We start from the raw sequence: 16,923 nt of genomic DNA on the forward strand, positions 1-16,923 counted from the left end.
ATTTAACAAAGATTGCATTGTTTTTATTAGCATAATAATAATTAAATACAATCAAATATGAATAAATTTTGTTGTCTAGCTAATTTGAATAAGTTTAGAACTGACAATTGCCGCACATAACCTAACAAAGTTTTTATTTTCTCGTGATCGTGTACATTTATAGGTTATGTTAACCAATACTGATCAATACTGAGTGTGAATTACAGTGAATACTCGATAACAAATACTGCCAGCAGTTGGAACTTTCGAGAAATTACAATGTAATTCACTTCATTTGCACTAACTCGAAAATTCGTATTTCCAATAGAACTTCCTTTATTGTTATCTGCTTATAAAAACTTGCTTGTATCTATAGAAAGCAATAGATTTTTGGGCTGCGGCGTTCCAATTAGCGTGTGAGCACTGTGCATTTAATTAAACTATGGCTTGCACGTGAAACGACAGCTGCAAGGTGTCAAGTGGGTGCAAGAGTTCAGCTCAGCATGAGGCATAGGCTAAAGACCCCTCTATGAATAAACACATATGGAAAAGTACGAGCATTTAGCCCGATGACAGATTTTGCACAGTTAACCAGTTGCGAGTTTGTGAATCGGTTATGGGCCTAGGGCAGGCGACTTGACTGGACGTTTAACGGGCACCAATTAGTGGTAATTCGTAGGCTAATGCGGCTTTAACAAGTCGTCGGTGCAATGTTATAATCATTAAAAAAGGTAAACAACTTTATTTACATTTATTGAACATGAACCGGCTGTCTAAAGAGAGGTGGCAGGAGCGCGTGTGTTGTTTGACAATGTATGAGGGAGGGTGGGGAGGGTGTGCGGGTGGGCGGTGCGGTGTGGTGTGTGTAAGTGGAGTAAAGTGTGTTGGGGTCAGCCACAGCTAAATTAAGGTTTTCGAGCTAAGCTTTTGGCTGATCGGTGCCAAGATTCCTCAGCGATTGCTCAAACTCCACCGAGTCCACCTGACGTTTGGCTGGATCAAACGGTGGCGGTCCAATCAGATTGACCACCTCATCGTAGTCGAGCGTCTCCTTATCCAGCAGAGCTTCCGCCAGCTGCAATAGTGCACATAGCATTAGACAGAGAGACATAGTTAAATGAAAGAGAAAGAGAGCGTTAGATAGTAACATTACCTTCTCGAGCTTGTCGCGATGCTTGTTCAACAGCTCTTCGGTTGTTTGATACGCTTGGGAGACCACGTTGCGCGCCTCGTGATCAATAATGCTATCCATTGCACGGGAGAAGGGTTTGGTGCCACCGCCGCCGCCAGTCTCATCCGAATCACGCACATAAATCGGGCCTAGCCGCTCGTTCATGCCAAATTTCTTAATCTGCGAATAGGCAATCTTGGTGACCTTCTCTAAATCGTTTTGTGCCCCGGTTGTGATGCGGTTAAATATCAAATTCTCTGCCGCACGACCACCCAATGCCATGCACATCTTATCGAATAGCTCCTCCTTGGAGTACAAGTGCTGTTCGCTGGGCGTGTATTGGGCAAAGCCCAGGGCCAGACTTGTGCGCGGCACAATGGTCACCTTGAGCAGAATATCCGAATTGGGTAGCATCCAACCGACCAGCGCATGGCCAGATTCGTGATAGGCAATCACCTTGCGTTCGGTCAGCGATAGCGCATGAGAACGCTTCTCGGTGCCACCTGGAAGCAGTAAAACAATGAATGGATGCCCAATTGCTGGCAATGCAAAGCAACCCACCTACTAAACGCTCGACGGCATACTCTAGATTTTTGCTGGTGACCTCTGGTTGTACGTTGCGTGCTGCATGCAGCGCCGCCTCGTTGCATACGTTGGCAATATCGGCGCCGGAGAAGCCGGGCGTGAGGCGAGCCAAACGCTGTGAATAGCTGCTGGGCGCCTCAGCCAATTTGATTGATGACAAATGCTTCTCGAATATCTCTTTGCGCTCCTGAAGCGTCGGCAAATCGATAAGTATGTGACGATCAAAGCGACCGGGACGTAGCAGGGCCTGCAAAAATTCAAATAAAATTCATTAGTAGCTGGAAGCAGGACAAATGAATCCAAGCCGTGGCCAGGCCTCTACCTTGTCGAGTATGTCGGCTCGATTGGTGCTGGCTAGCATAAGTACGCCCTCCTTGGTAGACATGCCGTCCATTTCGACAAGCAGCTGATTAAGCGTCTGCTCGGACTCGCCGGAGCTGCCCTGGCCCATGCTTTCGGTGCCGGAACGCTGTCGTCCAATCGCATCGATTTCGTCTATGTAAATAATGCAGGGTGCACGTTTTTTGCCCTCCTTAAACAAGTCGCGAACACGTGCAGCGCCCAGGCCGCCAATCATTTCAATAAACTCGGATCCATTCATGCTGAGAAAGGGCACCTGCGCTTCGGTGGCCACCGCTTTGGCCAGCAGCGTTTTGCCACAGCCGGGTGGACCCAATAGAAGAGCGCCACGTGGCACCTTGGCGCCCAGGCGCTGATACTTTTCTGGTGTCTTCAGATAATCAACAAACTCCTTAACCTCCTGCTTGGCCTCACTAAGACCAGCAACATCGCGAAAAAGTACGCCGCGTCCGCCATCAAACGGATCCACGAGCGTAAACTTGGCTCTGCCCATTTGGTTCTGTAATAATAAAGTGAAAACAAATTAGGAAAAGCTTAATGAACGGATTCGAAGATTACTAACAAATGAGTCCATGCTGAGTGGGCTTTTCATGCTCTTCATGCGCGTGGCAATGGACATGAGCAGGGCGCAGAATAGCAACAGCATCAGGATGCGGCCAGTGGTATCCGTTTGCCGATCATAAGTAACTGGTACGCCGTCTGTTATCCCCAAACGTTTTTCCACAAGGCGCAGTTTTTCCTCGAACTTGTTAGCATCCGCAACGGCCATATGGAATATGGTGGATGTTACTTTTCGTCCCTTGATGACAGCGCCGTCGTGCAGTATAATGGTTACCATTTCCATATCCGGCCGTATGATCAGCTCCTTAACCTCCCCCACGGCCAGCATATGATGCACAAACTCATTCCACGAAACGTAACGTGTGGAACCCTCGGGACGCTCGGTGCGCGGCGTTATAAGCAACGATATAAAGGCCACAAACATGTAAATCGTGAACAGCCAAAGCACTGCTTTAGTTAGAACCGAGCGCATTTTCTCATCGTTTTCATTGTTTTTGTTGTTGTTGGGATTTGATGACTCCTCGCCGGAGCCGGACCCCTGTGACGTTTCTTTGCCGCTATCTGGCGGCGTTTCGTTGCTCGGATCGGTTGACTTGTCGCTCTTGGCGGGTTTGTTGCTCTCCTTGCTGCTCTCATTGCCGCTGTCCTTGTTGCTGCCGCTGCTGTGCTTGTCCGTGTCTGTCTTGCGGGAGCATAAGCAGCGCAGATGCAATTGCTGCACCTCGCGTGGCGTCAATTGCAGAGAACGTGCAATCACGCCCACAATTGCCTTGTACTCTGACCGCAGCATTTGCATCTGTATTGCCATACATTGTTAAGTGTGTTTCATTTTGTTTCAATTATGTCGCCACTTACCTGTCGCCAGCTCAGCGGCTGCAGGGCGGGCGCAATAAGCTGCCGATTTAGGCCTGCGGCGCCGCACAGCTTGCTGGGCAATCCGGTTGCGGCAGCGGCAACGGCATTTGGATTGCTCATGTGCGTCACGTAGGCGTGGCATCGCGCCAGGTTGTGGGGTCCACGTTGCAGCACATTTCTAAAATGTCGCAAGCCTTTGAACATAATTTCCAGCCACTTTTCTTCAATTGCGACTTGTGGCCGCCGGTTCGAATACGTAACTTGATGTTGTTCGCTTGAAATAACATGAATTAGAGTTGCCACCCCGGCGCAAAGCGGCTGGCCTGACAGCAGCGCTCAATCAGCTGTTCGATGTTGTTGGGGGGCTGTGAGCAAACTATTAATTTTTTATAATGTTGTCATTTTGAAAGGCACATCTTTTTGTTATAGTTTGTAGGACAAATGGCTAGAGAGGATTCCGCACTCGCTTTCTGTTGCATATAAAATATATATGTAGTTGCTTGTTGTCGTTGTTGCATACTTCTCATCGAAAATTTTGTATTAACCCTTGTGTGACCCGCATGCCAAAACTATCGTTTATCAACACGTTAATTTCATTTTTATGTATAATCTTTATTTTCGGTTTTAAAAAATATCTCGGGCTGCTCAATATGAAAAACAATCAAAAGGGCCTATTCTTTAATATTCTTATATATATATAATATAAAAAAAAAATAATAATAATAATAATGCTATACAAAATTACTTCGTACTACACAATAATAATGTCACTGAATTGAGTAACTAATTTGTTAAATTTTCTTGTTCTTTAAATGGCATTTGTTCGCTGCTATCAATAATTGCTATTCACTGAGCCATCAAATGGACCCATACTATCGCCATAGTCCTGCATATCCTCATCGATTTCATCGTCGAACTCATCGCCCAAATCTTTCGATTCCGGACAATGCCGACAACGACTCTCATTGACTCCATAATTAATGCACGTAGATCCCACGCACTCACAGCATCCATCGTGGAACCATCTTAAAAGGGAGAAAATGCAATTATTTTACTTGAACAAAGTTTTATAAATGTATTATTGGTGAATTTTACGCACCTATAGCTGCTAGCGCCCATTGTTTGACAACTTTGACGGCATTTATTCAAGGATACGCACTGATCCAAATATATAACCGTACAATTAACTGTCAACGTATTATCACGTTCCTCACGTGCCTCATCTAGATTTTTGTCATTGAATTCTATCACAGACGAAAAATTGTTATTAGATATATTCAATATGGGTTATTGGATTTTACGCACTCAAATAGTATTTCTCGTCTTTATCCAGTTTGGGCTTGCCCCTGGACCAATCCACTTGAAATGTGAAAACATCCCAAAAATCACTTTCACTATCCTCAGTGGTAGCTAGCACATTGAATAACTCTGGCACGCCATCAAAATCCTCAACGTGTGACTTTTTGGACAGTGAGTTCCGTGTGTCGTTGGGTTTGGGACAAAGCTCTGCAAACGAGAAAATGGTTACCAAGTGGAGCAACATAGGTGTTAAAGTTCAACTTTATTGCATGGTTGCAATACAGTTTCAAACGGCGGCTCAACTATCGATGGCTGCAGCGCACGATATCTATTTTGGCACATCTCAAATACACACACACACACACACACAAACATAGGCACAAACACACACACACACTCACCCACACGCGCGCAGATGAACCAAAAACAAGGCGACTGCGACAGCGCAATAATGAATAATGATATTGTCACACCAGAGATCACATCATCGATTCATATGTATATGCACACATATATATTTTGTTGTAAATATCTATCTGATTACTTACCCACACAACTACAGCACTCCTCATAGTACTTTTTGCCCAGGCATTTGAGGCACTCTTTGCAGCAGGAGCAATTCTTAAGCTCGCATTTGCAACTCTGCGTCAACATGCACTTGGACACTATCGAGGCGCAGACGACTTCATTGCACGACTCCACCATGCCATAGAAGCAAACAAATCCCAATGCTAGAAATGCGCCAACCGTTAGCGATCGCCAGACCTCCATTGTGATATACAGTTCACTTATTATTCCAAATAATGTTTTTTTTTTTTTGTGATAATAAGGGCTCACTCAATTTGTGGGTGGACTTTTGGGGGGTGGCTTGGCGGCGTATTTGAATTGCACACGAGTGACAGACAAAGAGCGAGAGAGTGAATGAGTGGGAAGTAGGCGCAGGAGACACACGCCGACGGTTTGAAAGACTTTGATCGATTGATTGATAGCTAGGTAAGCATATAGATGCTGTGTGTATAACTACAACAAATAACAATAAAATACCAAAAAAAAAAAACAAAACACAACACAAACAATTGTTAACTACTACTACACATAGAAAACATTTCGGATATATATAATATATATTAATTTGATAGATACATAGAAATTGAATTTCGTAGCGCGTTTTATTTTGTCGTATTTGCAGCAGGCACAAGAACAAGTTTTGGAATGAGCTATGAATATTTTACTAAATCATTGAACAAGTCAGTCACAGCGCGTAACAACAACAGCAACAGCAGCAGCAGCGGCGGCGGCAGCAGCAACAACAATAATCGACACCACGACATACACTAACAAAACGAAACAGAAGACAAAACACACACAACGATCAACGATCGACAGATGCGAGAGAGGCAAACGACGACAACGACAACGTCGACGTCGACGACAACGAGACGGCGTCAGCTATGTAGCTTGTTTTTATTATTGGCGCGACGCAGCAGGGCATAACTGTCTTTTTTTTCTCCGTCTCCTGTCTTTTTACCAACCAGGCCCAGAGGCTAGCCAGCCAGTTGGTTAGCTAGATACAATGCGCGAATTAAGCGCGCACACACACACACTGGCGCAGAAACACACGTTGGCTTAGAGAAACGTAAACACGTTACGAAGCGTTGTTGGCGTGCGGGGGCGCTGACTGCGACGAGAGGGGAGGTGTGGCGCGAGTGCGAGCGCGAGCGCGTTCATTAACTGAATGATGGACTACCACAACGAGATGCGAGCAAACAACAAAACAACAACAGCAACAACAAAAATGATCAATACACACATCTACATTGAGATCGAAATGGTATTCGATTGGAATGCTCTCAGCAGTGCGCATGAGTGTGTGTGTGTGTTGCGTACTTATATTGTAACTGTGGTATGCGTGTTTAATGTGTGCAAGCCACGTTATCGATCTCGATTAATTTAAAGACGCAATATCGAAATCTTTATTTCGTTGTTTAATGCTCATCAGACATAATATGTAATATATTTTAGTAGTCATATGATTATAGGTAATTTATGCAGAATCTAGCAAGTGCAAACTAATTATTAACAGTAAATTCTAATTCGCATAAGTTTTCGCGATATTTTACAGGTATCGGTATCGATTCTCTTAATGTGTGATAGTTTAAGGCATTCATATACGAAAAAGAAAAGAGCACAAATTAATAACGAAACGGAAGTTTCAAGTGTGTAATAAAATTTTTCGTAGGTATACACAAAACAGCTGTTGGCAGGTGCCCAAGTCGCGGAGAGCAATCACGATACCACGCGCCCATCTCTAGCTGCTCGAATGTTTAACAACAAGAATTTTCGATATATTTGGCAACTCTGGTTGAGCTGAATAACAACAAGAAACCGCTGCATAAATATAGCTGCAAAGCGCGCATCAAACGCAAATGATTGTGTTCAGAAACTGTGCAGTCCTCCTGGTGATTGCTTCAATATGCAGTTTCTTCTACGGCATTGGACATATTCATGTCGAGGTGGAGCCCAACGCCTGTCGAATGACATACATGTTTGGTGAGCCAAGATTTGCAGTAAGTTAACAGAACCGTTGCATTTGGAGGATTGATAACTATATATTTTCTAACAGCGCGTCAGATTTAGTGCCAACAAACAGTTTCCCAATTATGGTCTATATTACTACTATGAAGGTGTGCGTCAGACCCTGGATCCGCTCAAGATGCGCATGACTGGCGCACCGGTGATATTTGTGCCCGGCAATGCCGGATCCTACAAGCAGGTGCGCTCCCTGGCGTCGGTGGCGTTGCGGAAGGCACGCGAACATCCCGAAGCAGGCATACATCTCGACTACTATACGATTGACTACGACGAGGAGCTGTCGGCGGCCTATGGCGGTTATATGTACCATCAGCAATCATTTCTCAAGCACTGCATACGGACAATTGCCGCGCTGTACAGCCAGACCAGCCCGATTGTCCTGATCGGACATTCCATGGGCGGCAAGCTGGCGCAATCGGTGCTGACGGATACTGAAATTGGGCAGCACATAAATGCAATTATAAGCATATCGACGCCACTCGATCAGCCAGTGCTCAATTTGGATGCGCATCTGGACCAGTTCTATAGGGAAACACACGAGGTACTCAGCCGCACACGCACCGCCACACGGCCGTCGATCGAAACAAATGTGTGCCAGAGCTTGCACCAAAAACCGCCCAGCGAACAGAGCATGGCCAGCCAGAAGTTGTCCGCTAAGCTGGACAATGTGCTGCTCATTTCCACAGGCGGTGGCAATCGTGATCTGCTGGTGCAGGCCGGCCTGACCACCTCGCAGTTCAATGATCTGCATGCCATGGTCAGATCTGAAGCCCAGTACTTGTTTTTAAATTCACTGCTAAACGTTTGCTCCTGCCTTCCAGACCTCGGCCATACCGCGCGTAAGCCTCAGCTGCGATCATTTGTCTGCCGTGTGGTGTCTGCAGTTCATGCAGGTCATCAATCGTTTCCTGTTCAGCATTTCCCAGCGTCGGGACGATGGCACCGTCATCTTTAGCAGCAACAAACAGCGCAATATGCAATCCGCTGTGGCGCATTTTGTGGTTGGCATTTGTCTTACAATTGTTGCATGTTCTATAATTCTCTATACATTTTAGAAGCCGAGGATACGGCAGCAGAGCTTGATGAAACTGCAGACGCACAGCGATTGGCACGAGGAGCGTCGCCTGGTCATTAACAAATTCTTTGCCAATGGCCTGAAGAGTCATTATTATGAGCTGATCGGCATAAAGCGTCAAGAGCGTTTCAAGGTGCCACGCAAATTAGTTTTACGCCAGCTGTTTATACTCTATACGCAAAGTGTCAAAGAGAGAATATTAGTTGTCCGTCTGACATGAAAATTGAAATGTAGTCCGTGATAGGGTAAGAAGACGGCGGACAAGGACTAAATGCTAGAGTCAGCAAATATCCCAACTAGTTGCCAAAACATCGAGGCCCAAAAATTGCAAAAATTTATATGACACTGTGAATAGAGTATTACGCGGACGGTTGCAACCGACTGATACAATTTTTACCTGCTTCTAACTTTTACTCCCACCTCCCCGCAGAAACTTGCTATTGAGGCTTTGAATGTTGAGAGCGATGAGAATTGGCTGTTTGGCTGCGAGTCACATAGGCACAACGACACCGAAGAAAACTACTGGTGAGTGCACACACACACACACACACACACACACATACGCTCATGCACACACTCACACCAATTGGTTGGTTTGCAGCGAAAAGGCCACACCGCTAACCCATCTCATCCAGCGTCTGCCCAATGCAGAAAGCGATCCGCGCAGCATTGCAGTCCTCGATTTGCACAATCTACGCAAAACGTATCAACAGTGGACGCATTTGCTGTTGCGGCTGCCGCCGGGCAGCAAGCGCACCGGCTACAATCTGGACATATACGATCCCAAGGAGCGCATCCTGGACATACGCATGCCGCGCTGGTATGCCTATGGTAGACGCACGGTCGTCAACGAAACTCTGCAGGGCACACTACACTATCGTCTGCGCATTGCCGATCTGATCGAGCCGTATCAGGGACTGCGCATCTATATTGAACCGGAGCAGTGTCTGCAGCCCAATTATCGCATCACAGCCAGATTGTGTGTGCCCTGGGCCGCTGGCTTTGACCGCTATCAGACACTGACGTAGGTTTCCGTGCGCTTAGAGCTAAGCGTAAATATTAATTGTCTGCTTCAAATTGCAGCTCACCGGATCAAAAGCCCGGCCTGTATGTTAATGTGCCCACACTGATGCCCAGGCATTATAATACCACATTGAATCCAGTTATGCTGGACCTGTTCCTGGATCCCATTTGTCGCTATCGCATTAGGTAAGCACACAGGCTGTCTGACTGACTGACTGACTGACTGGTTATTAGCGCATGTGTGAAAATTTGTAACCTTTATAAGTGCAAATTGTCTGCAATTGTCTGCACAGTCTGCATACAAATGAAAAGGCGTTGGTTCGGTTCGCGTTTCAATACAAATTTCGGTTCATAAACCCGGTTTTACACATACATATTTGATACTAGGTTTTTGTGTCTAACCTTGTTTCGTTTCGTTTTTTTTTTTCTGGACCAACTAGTTTGGTTTAAAGTTCGATTCATAGTGGAAAAGAAATTGGAATTCCCCAATCAAATCGTGTTCTTTTAAAACTGGCTTGCAGCCTTTGTGAAAATTTGCCAAATTCAAATAAATTGTCTTTAGGTTCGCTTTATCTTCCAGCGATTTTTTCTATAGGAAGCAAATGATATACCTAGATATACGATTCGATACAGCTTTGTAGATTTGTTAATAGATAGTGAAGCTCATAAATACTAAGTTAAGTAAAGATATCTTAAAAAGCGACCAAGTTTTCCATGCAAAAACAAATTTTTCGATCGATACTTTCTATTTGATAAAGCTGTTTGATGTTGATATGAGTTTGTTTATATATAGGAAGCAAAGTGAAACTCTTAAATGGAAAGTTCAGACAAGATATCTCTATTAAAAAAACGACTCGGCTGTTGGTGCTGATCAAGAATATATAGCTTATCGATTTGGACATGTCTACTCTATACTGTAATAGCGCATCCTTGGAGACGGGCAGATTTAGCTAAACTGAATGCTTACATTTCTCTCTCTCTCTGTCTCTCTCTCTCTCTCTCCTTCTCTGTCTCTCTTTTAGCTATGAATTTTCCTATGCGGATGCCTTGTCGCGTATTGTGCTGGAGTTTTATGGCTGGTTGCCGGCGCATTTAGTTTGTGTGCTGTTGATTGTGCTCCGAAAGCAATTGGACAAGTTCCAGGAGGCGGGCAGCTTCAAGAGTCTCAGGCCCTACATCGGTTACTTCCAGTACACATCGCTCTACTTGGTGACAGGTGGGTGTGACTAATGGAATTAAATAGAATAAATTAAGTTTAATATGTCCTGTTATTATCTCACACAGGTTGTCGGCTGTTTAAGAAACTAATACTCAATTTAAATCTCTTGCCGATCCCGGAGAAATTGGATTACAGCATAAATATATCCATTATTATACACTGCACGGCCATTGGGCTGTCTATAGCGGCCGCGTTGGCGGTTTGGCTGGCCCTAACGCTCTATGGCAATGCATTTCATCGCTTGGCGCTGCGTCTGACGCGCCTTTCCACATCCAGCTCTAACATATTGCTCTCCATTATGACGCATCTGCCCATCACGTATGGCATCTTGACAATCGGCGTTGCGTTGGGCGCCTGCAGCGGTCTGGCACTGTTATTGGCCTTCTTGTTTTATTTTCTAATGTTATCCAATGCCTACAAGGACTATCTGGAGGATTATTTGTGGCAAAAGGCGGCAAATTTGGTGCACATGGCCATGGGCAGCGGCACCACAGAAACGGATCAGTCCACAGCCAACAACGAGCAGTCGCTGATGCCCAATAATGGCGAGATCAGTTCGAATGAAGAGCAGCACCAGCAGCCGGATGAACATAAAGCGGACAGAGAGTGCTGCGTGGGCCTGCAGAACTTTTCGTTTCACATAACGCTACTGCTGATGCTCCTTATGCTGCTGCTGCTTAGCGCACCGGCCAGCTTAGCCTGGCTGCGCAGTCGAAGGTGGGTCGCATATCAATATTTTTATATTATATATATCTATATAGATATATCCATATTACAGGCATGGCATTGTTCTTCCCGATCCATCTTTGCATACCAACATTGTCGCGCTCGGATCACTCAGTCTGCTGCTACAGCTGCGTGCGCCGCAAAAATTGTAAGTCCAACCAAATGCAATTTAGAAATTTCTAAAAATTTAAAATCCACGCATTGGCGGGCAAGCTCTTGTTTGTAAATAGGCAGCACTTTATCGAGGAACTGGCAGGGCGACAGCCAATCGCAAGCCTTGTTTACAAACAGCCTGCAGTGCTGCCCATTCTATATGCTGGATATTCACTGCAAGGTGTCAACTGTTGGTTAACAGGATCTGTTAACAGCACTTGAACTTAACATTTTAGAACATGCGAGAAAAAAACATAGCTTGTGACTGTTCAGTTCCTGGTTCGCACACGGTCTCATTGCTAGGATCTTATCTTGAAATGCGTAGCGCACAGAAGGAACCCGAAGAATAGAATTTATTGAATGGAAAACATATTTCACATGATCTTAACTGTTATCCAAACATATCTGTGAAATTTTATCGAAATCCCACTCAATAGCCGTAAGAAAACAATGGTATTTAATCTTCGGACTTTACGCAGCAGCTATGCTTCTTCCCCTAGCCCTAAACTATGAGAAACTTTGTGAAATCTTCGCACTTTGCGCAGCAGCTGTGCATATTCTTCTTGCCCTAGCTCAAATTGATGAGAAATGCTGTCTTGGATAACTTCGGTGCTTCTAGTCCGATCTCTATGAAATGTTCGGCCATTTAAGGCCAAAGCTCTCCTTTAAACTAAAATACATCAAATGTATAGGGATAAAAAGGGGAAATGACCAAAAAGTGAAATATTCTTCATCTGTATATGCCATCTAGCTCCTATGATTTTTGAGTTTTGCTTTAAAAACCTGTGCTCAAAATCGATATTTATCGATACTATTGATGCGGTCTCACAAACGGACATGCCTAAATAGTCTGAGCTCGTCGTTTTGATCACGATTATATACATTTTATGGGTTAAAAAGGTTTCTTTCAATGGGTGCAGGGTGTGATTATAAAGATTTGCGAATGTTTTTGAAATATGATTCGACTCAAGGTGGTTCGTTTGAGAGTTTAAATGAATGAATTAGAAAGAATTAGAATCGTTTTTAAATTATTTATAATTGAACTAAAAACTAACTTTTAATATATTTATAACTCAAATATTTAAAAACTTGATTCGACTGCAGATGATTCATTGCCGAGGTTAAATCAATGATTCAACTCTAAATGTTGCGGTTCAGAGTTCGAATCAAAGCAAAAGAATTGTTTATCATTTGAATTGGAACTTTGTAAACTCGAACTTTAAATTAACTTTAAATATATTGTTTAACACATTGCAGGCGTGGCTATTGGATGATCTCCGTGTTATTATATTTATGCGCTGGCATTGTGCTGCTCTACTGCCAGACGGCCATATATCGTCTGAACTGTGTGATTGCCGGCGCCTTCGCCCTGCTCGCCGTCCACCAGAGCCTGGAGAGGCTGTACCATAGGCTGCGACAACATTAAGGACAACATTAACGGCAAGGATATTTATGCAAATCGTGTACTGTATGAGCGTTAGGGCGTTTTTAATTTGTTATTTATTTGTTGTTTATATTCTGTGTACCCGATTTTGTTATAGTTACGTATTTTATATATTTGATATGCCCTTGCGTGGACAATACCAAATGTGTAATCAAAAGACGCATAAAAAAGCTTAACTCGATGTCGCAAATGATGTGTAATTTGGCGCTACAAATGACATGACATGTTTTTTCTGCTTTCTGTGCGACGGGCGGGAAGTCCATAAAGATCTGGGCTACAAATCGCATCCAATTGGGCGTTGCCCCATCGATCAAAAATTGTGTGATCGATAACAAAAAAAAGTGTTTACCATTTTCATAACATGTTAACAGGCCCATAATTATATGAAATGTGTGAAAATGCATACAAATTGACTTACAAATTACACACGACTGCATAATTGAGGTCTGGTAAGCTCCAGTATATGCATATATACAAATTTACCAAATATAGTCATTGTATTTCTGCTATTTGTCAATATTTGTTAAATTAGGTTGAATTAATTATAACAAAGAACTTTAATAGCTATTTTAAACGTTCATAAATAACTTTGGAAATATATGTAAATTTAAATTTAATAATATATATATATATAGAAGCAGGGCTACAAAAACTACAGAGAAAAGTGGTTCGGTTCATGGCTTGAACTTTAAATTCAATCTGTGAACTTGTTGTTTCACATATATTTACTCAGCTTTTGGTTTGCAGCTTGTTGCCTCACAACTTTCCAGCTTCAGAAAGCACATATATTTCATATATTTTATATGTGTTATATATATTTGCTATATTTAAAAACTAAACAAATTTTGAACCAGATTATGAACCGGTTCCAGATTTGTTTATTGTTTAACATTAATTTGAGGCACCGCGTGCGAACTGGTTCGTTTTAATAGATTTTTAATGTATTTCTAAAAAAAAAGTAGACCGAGTAGAATGATGCGAAATGAAGGTCCAAGGACCATCTAGCAGGGAGACTGGGAGACTAGTTCATATTGCCACATAAAGCTGGCAACCGAATGCTGTTGCATAGTGTAATATGTTGTGAATTCCATTGATGTACATGGGCAGGCGTTGTCCCAAGGCAACTTTTTATTTTTTCGCGACATCAACGTGCCGTCCTCAGCTGGCATTCATTGGTAGCTGGCGACTGGCAGCTATGGAACTGGATCTGATCGTGGAACTGGAACTGGGCTGCGCTGCCCGGGGCGTTGCTTTTTGGCGCCACGCTTACGATCGGGCAACGGGTGTTAAAGAAACAAGTCGTAAAACATATCTGATGCGATTTTTAATGGCCAATTGCGTGAATTGGCAAAAGATATGCTGAACGTGTGTGTAAAAAAAAGCAAAGTATTTGCTTCGGGCGAGGCATGAATTTCTCCACGCGAACTGGGTGACGTTGCATGTGCATATGACGCCCCAGGGAGTTGATTGATTGATTGATTGATTGATTGATTGAATGATTGCGCTGCGCATGGACATTAAGCTGCGTTTGTTGACTTATCAACACCAAATTTTATAGCCGCATAAATAACTGATGAATACACAGATTTGTCAAGACGTGTGTGTGCGTGCGTATTAGTGAGCGCACAAGTATTAGTGCATGCAGAGCTTTAGCCAAGGAGTTGCTTAGAGAACGTGCGCAGCTGCTGTGTCCATGTGCTGCGTATGTGAGAGGGCGAGCATTTCTTTGTGTGCACAAGGAGAGGAAATTATGTTGATGAAAGTTTAAAATATGCGTTAATAAGAAGACTGCTGGCATGACGCTATTCGGATAAAGCTATAAATTCCCAGTCTGTAAAACTTTTACGAATGCGTTACGCAGGACTAAAGATATAGAGAGAGAGAGAGAGAAATGGAGACAGAGAGAGGAAGAGAGAGAGATGGAGAGAGAGCGTATCACATCACTTAATAATTATAGGCTTTAAGCCAATAAAGAATAAAGAACTGGAAGATTTTATAGGCGGGAAGCGTAAGACCGTTTACGAATGGGACACAAAAGAGTAAAGACAAACAGATAGAGAAAGAGGGAGAGAAAGAGAGAGGGAGCCTGTACATCTCTTAATTAATAAAGGCTTAGAGGCAACAAATTATTATGAATTGGAAATTTATCCAGAGAAAGTCATTAGTCCCAAAACTTAACCAGCATGGCATACATACAGCCCGTAAAACGCTGACGATTGTGATGCAAAAAGGAATTGAATCGAGAACGTAAGGATATGTGCGGCATGCCGAAGATTTAATACCCTTGAATGATTAATTCTCTTAGAAAGATTCTTTCCATAGAGCTATATGGTATAGTAGTGCGATCTTGCAAAGTATATAGAGAAAGTGAGAAAGCTTCAGGCACAAAAGCAACTACTCAGCCTGTAAAACGCTTACGAGCTCGTTGGAAAGACGAAAACAAAATCAAGAGAGAAAGAGCTAGAAATATAGAGAGAGCGTGGAATTCAAAAACGTTTACGAATGCGACATAAAGAAGAAAGACGCAAGCGAAAGCGAGAAAGCAAAGCAAAAGCCTGTAAAACTTTTACGAATGCGGCACAAAGAAGAAATGCAAAGACATACGATATTTCGGGTAGTTCTTTAGTAATATTTTATTTGTTACAAAAAAAAAACAACAAAAAAAAAAAACAGAAGATATTGTAAATTATAACAAGATCGGGCAACGTGTTAAACATTGAGCTATTTACACTTATTATTAATATATACGACATATGGACACATTAGTTCGATTAAAATATATATATAGTATATATATAGCATATAGTATTAGATTTTATGTAGATTTGACTGGACGCCTACTGCCAATTGCTGGGCACGAATTGAACGGGATTGGCGAGAAAAGGTGGCGGCGGCAAGGCGCCAATGCTGGAAAAACAAGATTAGCCGGGATGTGCGCAGATAATATACATATATGGGGATGCGACTCACCTCATGGGCTGGCCGGTCTCCGCGACGATGGTGCGATAGAAACGCGGACGTGGCGCCACATAATTGGCGGAGGCAAAGCTGCGCGGATTGGCAACGGGGAAGCGTATATTGCCATTGCCTCGGGCCGCATTGCGCCGGCCGGAACGCGCCTGAGCCTGGGCTGCGGCACCGGCACCACCAGCAGCGCCAGCGCCACCACCGCCGCCAACACCGCCAGCACCGCCAGCTCCGCCAGCACCGCCAACACCGCCAGCTCCGCCAGCGCCGCCAAAGCCGCCACCGAAGCCAAATGCGCCCAGACCGGCGCCGGGCACGGGCGCGGGCGCCGTGTACATGGCGGACAGCTGGATGGGCACAAAGGCGGGCAGCGAGACGGTCAATGGCACGGCCGGCTGTGGTCCTGGCGCTGGCTCCTCGGGCTCTGGCTCTGGTTCCGGCTCGGGCTCCGGCTCCGGCTCAGGCTCCGGCTCCGGTTCCGGCTTGGCTGGCGGCGGCGGCGGCTTGGCATCCGCTGCCTTCCAGGCGGCCAACAGTGCTAGCACCTCATCCCGGGTTATGTGATTGTCCTGATGATGCGACGGCAGCTCAAAGCTGGGACTGCTGCTCCAGCCGCTGCTGCTCCACGGCCCGGACGGCGGTGGACCAAAAAGCGAACGCTGCGAACGGCCAGGAGGAGGCAGCACAAACTGATGGGCCGTTACCCAGCCGAAAAAGCTGACCAAAAGGATGCCCGAGAGCGTCAGGCACTGGCTGCTGCTACACTTGAGTCCCACCATGGTTGATGCTGTTGGATGCGCGATGATTGTCTGCGCGTCGATTGCCCGCCAGCTGGCTTATATACTCCAGAGCAGCCAGCCAGAGCAGCCAGGCAGCCAGCCAGGCAGTCGGGCCTGAATTGGGTTAGAGTCTGG

The 16,923-nt window shown here is 44.5% G+C and overlaps 4 protein-coding genes across 4 annotated transcripts; 1 reads left to right on the forward strand and 3 right to left on the reverse strand.

Annotated features, from left to right (window-relative positions):
• Positions 1–669: 669 nt before the first annotated feature.
• Positions 670–4,109, reverse strand: Spg7 (Paraplegin). The gene is made up of 6 exons (XM_064680342.1): positions 3,512–4,109; positions 2,658–3,452; positions 2,058–2,594; positions 1,712–1,982; positions 1,133–1,653; positions 670–1,054 (listed from the first exon to the last, which is right to left on the reverse strand). The coding sequence occupies exons 1-6, from the start codon at positions 3,713–3,715 to the stop codon at positions 899–901; spliced, it is 2,484 nt and encodes an 827-aa protein (XP_064536412.1). The 5' UTR covers positions 3,716–4,109; the 3' UTR covers positions 670–898.
• A 124-nt stretch (positions 4,110–4,233) lies between these two features.
• cv (crossveinless) lies at positions 4,234–5,840 on the reverse strand. Its single transcript, XM_064680364.1, has 4 exons — positions 5,359–5,840; positions 4,817–5,017; positions 4,611–4,755; positions 4,234–4,536 (listed from the first exon to the last, which is right to left on the reverse strand). The coding sequence occupies exons 1-4, from the start codon at positions 5,579–5,581 to the stop codon at positions 4,344–4,346; spliced, it is 762 nt and encodes a 253-aa protein (XP_064536434.1). The 5' UTR covers positions 5,582–5,840; the 3' UTR covers positions 4,234–4,343.
• A 1,237-nt stretch (positions 5,841–7,077) lies between these two features.
• On the forward strand, positions 7,078–13,159 carry PGAP1 (GPI inositol-deacylase). The gene is made up of 11 exons (XM_064680340.1): positions 7,078–7,377; positions 7,434–8,159; positions 8,224–8,403; positions 8,458–8,610; positions 8,908–9,002; positions 9,079–9,501; positions 9,561–9,686; positions 10,523–10,716; positions 10,785–11,436; positions 11,498–11,593; positions 12,856–13,159. Exons 1-11 carry the CDS (start codon positions 7,237–7,239, stop codon positions 13,022–13,024), a joined length of 2,955 nt encoding a protein of 984 aa, XP_064536410.1. The 5' UTR covers positions 7,078–7,236; the 3' UTR covers positions 13,025–13,159.
• A 2,690-nt stretch (positions 13,160–15,849) lies between these two features.
• LOC135426888 (translation initiation factor IF-2) lies at positions 15,850–16,788 on the reverse strand. Its single transcript, XM_064680215.1, has 2 exons — positions 16,013–16,788; positions 15,850–15,949 (listed from the first exon to the last, which is right to left on the reverse strand). Exons 1-2 carry the CDS (start codon positions 16,786–16,788, stop codon positions 15,880–15,882), a joined length of 846 nt encoding a protein of 281 aa, XP_064536285.1. The 3' UTR covers positions 15,850–15,879.
• Between the last annotated feature and the right edge of the window lie 135 nt (positions 16,789–16,923).

This window comes from Drosophila montana, unplaced genomic scaffold (genome assembly GCF_035044405.1).
Source record: "Drosophila montana isolate Dmon_TW-CO22-7 unplaced genomic scaffold, ASM3504440v1 contig_2106_1, whole genome shotgun sequence".
NCBI lineage: Eukaryota > Metazoa > Arthropoda > Insecta > Diptera > Drosophilidae > Drosophila > Drosophila montana.

Bases quoted from the DNA above. Each gene is read 5' to 3' on its own strand.
- Spg7 (XM_064680342.1), bottom strand. From the start codon at position 3,715: ATGTTCAAAGGCTTGCGACATTTTAGAAATGTGCTGCAACGTGGACCC. The intron at 2,595-2,657 runs GTTAGTAATCTT...TTATTATTACAG, and splicing joins CACTCAGCATGGACTCATTT to AACCAAATGGGCAGAGCCAA. The intron at 1,983-2,057 runs GTAGAGGCCTGG...GAATTTTTGCAG, and splicing joins GAGCCGACATACTCGACAAG to GCCCTGCTACGTCCCGGTCG.
- cv (XM_064680364.1), bottom strand. From the start codon at position 5,581: ATGGAGGTCTGGCGATCGCTAACGGTTGGCGCATTTCTAGCATTGGGA. The intron at 4,756-4,816 runs GTGCGTAAAATC...CGTCTGTGATAG, and splicing joins AGACGAGAAATACTATTTGA to AATTCAATGACAAAAATCTA. The intron at 4,537-4,610 runs GTGCGTAAAATT...CTCCCTTTTAAG, and splicing joins ATGGGCGCTAGCAGCTATAG to ATGGTTCCACGATGGATGCT.
- PGAP1 (XM_064680340.1), top strand. From the start codon at position 7,237: ATGATTGTGTTCAGAAACTGTGCAGTCCTCCTGGTGATTGCTTCAATA. The intron at 7,378-7,433 runs GTAAGTTAACAG...ATTTTCTAACAG, and splicing joins TTGGTGAGCCAAGATTTGCA to CGCGTCAGATTTAGTGCCAA. The intron at 11,437-11,497 runs GTGGGTCGCATA...TCCATATTACAG, and splicing joins GCCTGGCTGCGCAGTCGAAG to GCATGGCATTGTTCTTCCCG.
- LOC135426888 (XM_064680215.1), bottom strand. From the start codon at position 16,788: ATGGTGGGACTCAAGTGTAGCAGCAGCCAGTGCCTGACGCTCTCGGGC. The intron at 15,950-16,012 runs GTGAGTCGCATC...TTGTTTTTCCAG, and splicing joins GAGACCGGCCAGCCCATGAG to CATTGGCGCCTTGCCGCCGC.